Below are 6,353 nucleotides of genomic sequence, written 5' to 3' on the forward strand. Positions count from 1 at the left end.
TGATGTACAGTGAGTGTCTAATATGGCTGTCGCGAAGTCATGCCTCTCCCTCTGACAATATCATAATGATGTGTTTTCTATATTATATCCACAATCATTCATCTAAAAAATTGTATGGGCTTTGATTAAACATGTAACCTACACCTACTGTAACTTACTGTACCTCTGCTTCCTACAGCACAGCAGGTAATGGCGTTAATCAATGGAACGCGAAACATAATAACGTTACGCTTTCTAGTTCAGCGCATTTCATAACTGTGTGGGCTTTTATACACGAGTGAATCTGGTAGTCTATGATACACAGCGTGGATCGGCTTTCAGAGGGAGAGGCATGACTTCGCACGTTATATGTTATTTCGCCCGTGGAGGCTGCTGAGCCTGAAGCGCCAGCGGGGCGACGTGGTGGTTTTTCCCCGGCGTCCGTGCACCGCCGCCGGCTTGATACAGCTTCAGCAGCAGCGCAGCGGCGGTGCTCTGTTGTAGGAAGCCCTTCAATGACAGCGGCGCGCTCTCATATTTTGCGAATGCATAAACTATATCTGCTCTGTAATTGAAGTGGGTGGTGGCAGCATTACTAACAGTAGCGATTTTTATTGTTTTGTCATGACCAAACATAATCCCAACATAGATAGGAGGTGTACTGTATGTCCACTGCTACCGCAGCTTAACACAAGTTGGTTGGACTTGGAACAGCAGCCCAACGCGTAGGTTGCCGCGCTGCCGCTCGCTTGCTCTATTTGGGACGTGCGCTTACCTGCGCGTGGGGGCGGGGGGGGCGGGGGGGGCGCGGCCAATCAGAGAAAAGCCGAACACAAGTTGGTTGCCTTTAATATTCACGCAACCGGCAGAGCAATTGCAGACCAACCAAAATGGACCCCAGACAAGAATCTGGGGCAAACTAATGGGATAGATAAATTGAATAAGTGCAACCATGTGAACCCAGCTGCCACGAGGAACTCATGAACCAGACATGTCTTAGAATTTACACCCCTGTAAATGTCCTAACCCAACCCTCTCCAATGTACAGTAATTTACCTAGTATGGTTTTGTCAATATTCCAATGTACAGTTTTGCTTGTTTGTAGTGTTCCCCCAACCCCCTCCAATGTAAATTACCTAGTATGGTTGTCAATATCCCAATGTACAGTTTTGCTTGTACAGTTGTACAGTGGTCCCCCCCCCAACCCCTCCCTACCCAATCCCCCCCACACAACCCCACCCAACCCCCTCCAATGTACAGTTTTTACGTCAAATGTATATACTCCCTTTTCTGGACTCTTTTTGTATCACAAACAGTACTGTATTTGCAAATCTGGTATGTCATAAATGTATAGATGTAGCAGTACTGTCTATCTGTATGTCATGTATGTCATATATGTCCTGATGAACTGAAAATGGGGGACCCTGATGTAAACAAGACGAAAGTCTTTCTCTGGTCTGCATCCCCTTAACAATTGTGTGTATTGAGCTGTACTGTATTGTACCCATTCTGCAATCTGTTTATAAAGTTTTCAATCAATCAATCAATCAATCAATCAATCAATCAATCACGTGACACCAGTTCTATGGTCAAAAGTGTGTGAGGAGGAGGGTTATTATGGGCTGCAGCTTTTGGCCACGCCCAGCATGACGCGGTATCTCAGTCTTCTTTTACGTCCTCAGAGAGTATTTATATTCAGAGGGCTTTGCCTTTGTTCGTCAATACTTCTTTTCATTTGTTTTGAACTCATCCTAGAAGAAAATGTCTGGTCGTGGAAAGGGAGGAAAGGGACTCGGAAAAGGAGGCGCCAAGCGTCACCGTAAAGTTCTCCGTGACAACATCCAGGGAATCACCAAACCCGCGATTCGTCGCCTGGCGCGCCGCGGTGGAGTGAAGCGCATCTCTGGTCTGATCTACGAGGAGACTCGTGGTGTGCTGAAGGTCTTCCTGGAGAACGTGATCCGTGACGCCGTCACCTACACCGAACACGCCAAGAGGAAGACCGTCACAGCCATGGATGTGGTCTATGCTCTGAAGAGACAGGGACGCACTCTGTACGGCTTCGGCGGCTAATCGTATATTCAATCCAAACTATCCCAAGACCCAAAGGCTCTTTTCAGAGCCACACATCTTACTAGAATTGAGTCGATTCCATGTTGCGTCTCAGAATAACATTCATCCTTAGCTGCTAGATATGTACGCCTCCTAGTCGCTCTGGACGATTCTATATTGTGCAGTATATATATTATGACTTGTACAGGACGTGAAAATTGCATACAGGTCATTAAGAATGTCTTAAGCCTGAGAAGAGAAGTAGCCTAGTTATGAGGGGTGGCTATTTGATCTGAACATATAGATGCATTTAAGGGGAGACACTGCAGGTGAATAGGGTAAAAAAATTAACTAATAGATATCACAATGAAACTTCCCCAGTTGATTACTTATATTAAGACAAGACTTTTTTGTATTACAACTTTTCTGAAATTGTATGTTTAAATATGCAAATGAGGCATGATCTACTTAAATATGCACTAATTTGCATATAATTCCAGGACAGAAATCTGAACATTGGATAAAGCCATTTTCAAAATTATAGTTTCATTTTGTTGACATATTAGAGCCAAAGGTTATTACAGAGGGGATTTTGGATATCTCTTTTTATCACTCCATAAATCAGAAAATACTCCATTCAGTCCATTTTTATGGTAAAATTCCATATTTCGCCATGTTTTTAGGAATAAAATGTGATATAAATCAGGGTATGAATGCGATATCAACAAACCCTTCTGTAAATACCTTCAGAACATAGCTATGAATAGAACTGGAAGGTTTGGTGTATGTGAGTGCTACTGAAGTGGAGATTTCTGGCTCAGAGTATGAGGAAAAACTCTTAAAACTCATTTTTGGGAAAACGCCTTCAAAGTTCTGTATTGTAAAATGCCATACTTTTTTTTTTAAACAGATATTTACAAACACAATATCTAATCAAACCATTAGTAATAGACAACCTAAACACATGCCCGATAACTGAATAATAATAATAATGATGTTATTGAACTGAACAGAACTACACACAGGCTACAAACAGTGTAGTACAGTGTAGTACCCCCTAATAGGCAAAAAATATTTGAATAGATATCACTATGAAACTTTCCCAATTTGTTATGTACATATAAACTAAGAAAAAATATATTGCAAGTTTTCTGAAATTTATGTTTATATATGCAAATGAGACACTTCCCCATTAAATATGTGCACATTTATGGATGCAATAAGGCAAAATGATGTAAAATAAACAACTAAATGTGTGTTATTGACGTTTTATTGTCACTAGTTTCATAGAAGACATGTTTAGGAAGCAAAATATAACAAAATCTCAAAATCAACAAAAAAAGTATATTTGACTATTCACCTGCAGTGTCTCGCCTTAAGATATTAGCTCTTTTGACACTGGTCTGAGCAATACTGTAAATGGACACTACTGAACTGGATCTCAAATTCAAGTTAAAGTTATTTTTGTCAAATACACCACAATACAGGGGCATTGCAGCTAATGACATAATTGTGTTTCGAGCTCAGACCCAACAATGCATAAAAGAATGGTAACAATGGGTAAGATAACATAAAATCAGATTAAATAAAATAGTAAATTATTTACAGAAAGTGTCTTACATATAAGTGTATGTGCATAGTGCGTGTGTTCAATTAGTTTTTAAAAGGTGTGTCTGTTCAAGGATCTCATTAGAGGCCACGGGACTTTAGAAGCCTTCCTATGTGTTTATGTAAATTAATGAAGGTATTGATTCGACGGCAGGTCTATTTGCGACCTTGTAGTAATATACTGTATTATAGTCTTCTATCTAGTCAGATTTTACATGAAACACCACAGACGTATGTGGTGGAATTAATGATAAAAGAAAGCAAATATTTGACAGGAAGGTTGTAAACAGGATGGTTAAACAAGTATAACTGCCTTCTGTGATGAGACTGTAGGTGATGTTTAATTAAATGCAATGAGGCAAGGATCACAAATAGAATATCAGAATTGTCACTGCTGTGCAGAATATGCAGTAATAGGAGCTTAATAAATAGAAGATACAGCGTATTTTCAGGGGTGGAAATAATGTATTTGCTGTACACAGCATTCAGTTTTTACACACCTGCAACTCGTCTACCTCTGTACCACTCTGTGTATAACTTTTACATCGCAGCATCCTCAAGTGAAATAGTTAATAAATGAAAACTTTATTTAACAGATTGCAGAATGGGTACAATACAGTACGGCTCAATACATACAATTGTTAAGGGATGCAGACCAGAGAAAGACGTTTGTCTTGTTTACATCAGGCTCCCCCATTTTCAATTCATAGTGACATTTATGACATTACACAACATACATGACATTTATGGCATAGGGACATACATGACATACAGGTACATAGTACTGTTACATTTGTGACATATATGATATGCAAATATACAGTACTGTTACCCATAGATCCTGACAGTATATACATATCATGGGGAGGAGACTGTACATTAGGAGGGGGTGGGTGGGTGGGAGAGAAATATACATACGGTGGGGAGGAGACTGTAGGAGGGGGTGGGAGAGAGATATACATACGGTGGGGAGGAGACTGTCTATTAGGAGGGGGTGGGGGGGGGGTTTGGCCATTTACGGTGGCCAGTTTAGAATTGCAGCCTCCCGTACAGGGCTGTACACTGCGATGAGATGATTGCAAATTGCGCCCTAATTTTGTCTGTGCGAGTTTAAAATAATATCTGGGGGCAAGCTTGCGAGTGGTGATTTCACTCCTAAATTAATCCATACAAATTGGATACAAAAAATAGTAAAACATTAGCCTACAACCAGGGCTGTACAGTGCGATACAATGTTGCGGTTGTAATTTCATTAGACAGACCAGCGCGGACATTTAATAACATGCAATTTAATTGACACAAGCAATGAGCTATCGTTAGCAGCAGCTAACGATAGCTGCTAACCAAGGTATCCATTAGGGCTAAGCTAACTAGCGATAGCTGCTAACCAAGGTATCCATTAGGGCTAAGCTAACTAGCGATAGCTGCTAACCAAGGTATCCATTAGGGCTAAGCTAACTAACGATAGCTGCTAACCAAGGTATCCATTAGGGCTAAGCTAACTAGCGATAGCTGCTAACCCTGGAAAACGGTCAAAGCGGACTCCACAACACTAGTTCCATTTGTGAGGAAAGGGGGTGGGTTATATTAAAAACGCTTGACACGAACGAACGCTTAAAACGAATCAGCGCCGTTTCGCATCCCAAAAGGGGTGAGTGAGAACACTCCCCCCCCCCGTGCCCCGGGGCGGTGATTCGATCCCAATACCTGAGTGAGAAAGGCCCCTAAGCCATCCTAGGTAGTCAAAGTGGGCAGGGGTGAGGTGGGTTCTAGGAGTAAGGTCAAGTAGTAGTCTGACCAGTTTGTTTTGTGATATTTGTAATCTTGTTTTTAGCGCCTTTGAGGTGCTTTGGTACCGTGAGGTGCAAGCATAGTCGTAGTACCCTTGAATGAGTGCTCCTGCCAGAGTCTTCAGGGTATTCTTGTTTACCAGAGAGGACAATATAACATGTAGCAGACAGACTACCATACTTCACAACAGTGCAAAATACCCTTTGCAACAACCAACTGAGTCCTATCAATTGGAAACATATTGAAATGTAGTCATAATGTGCATGCGTAATTATGCGCAATGACTGCATTAGCACCGTTGGGATGACTATGGTCACAGCGTGACACGTTTTATTCCCCCTGTTGCGCCAGCTGTTATTAATATGACTCGTATCGTATGCTTTATTACTAACTAACTTGTGCCTATTATTACTATTGACATGTAATTGAAACAGATTTTTTTCATTGTTAAGCATTCCGTCTGGGCTTTAATAGGCGAGTCTCTCCCAAAAGGAAAGATACATTGTACCTTCCTTGTGTATTTTTTTTTTTATCTTCATAAAAGTAACTGTAGATTTAATTCATCATGAGCTACATAAAGCCTTCCACAGAAGTGGTAATCTTCCACAGAAGACGAGGTAACACATATCATGCCGACGCCAGCAATGACTGTGTTTACCAGCACTGAGAAAGTACAAGTTTATAACCAAAAGCATGACACCAGATGCCTTGTTTTACTGCCAGTCCATCACCAGGCAGCTCGACTCACCGGGGAACGAGTACTGACTGGATTATAATGACATTTAAACCATTTAAAAAGCAAAATACTGAGACAAGTTGCTGCTCACTGCACCATGTGACGACGGAAAGGAGAGCGTTGGAACGTGTCCAAACTAACCACGGCTCTCCAGATGGTTTTATTCTAATGGAACATGCTTGTGCTA

At 41.3% G+C, this 6,353-nt stretch overlaps 1 protein-coding gene across 1 annotated transcript; it reads left to right on the top strand.

Annotated features, from left to right (window-relative positions):
• Positions 1 to 1,740: 1,740 nt before the first annotated feature.
• On the top strand, positions 1,741 to 2,052 carry LOC311231059 (histone H4; the record flags this gene model as incomplete). The annotated part of the gene is made up of 1 exon (XM_084317529.1): positions 1,741 to 2,052. The coding sequence occupies one exon, from the start codon at positions 1,741 to 1,743 to the stop codon at positions 2,050 to 2,052; it is 312 nt and encodes a 103-aa protein (XP_084173655.1).
• Positions 2,053 to 6,353: the final 4,301 nt, after the last annotated feature.

Source organism: Notolepis coatsorum (genome assembly GCF_963971535.1).
Source record: "Notolepis coatsorum genome assembly, chromosome: 6".
In the NCBI taxonomy this organism is placed as follows: domain Eukaryota; kingdom Metazoa; phylum Chordata; class Actinopteri; order Aulopiformes; family Paralepididae; genus Notolepis; species Notolepis coatsorum.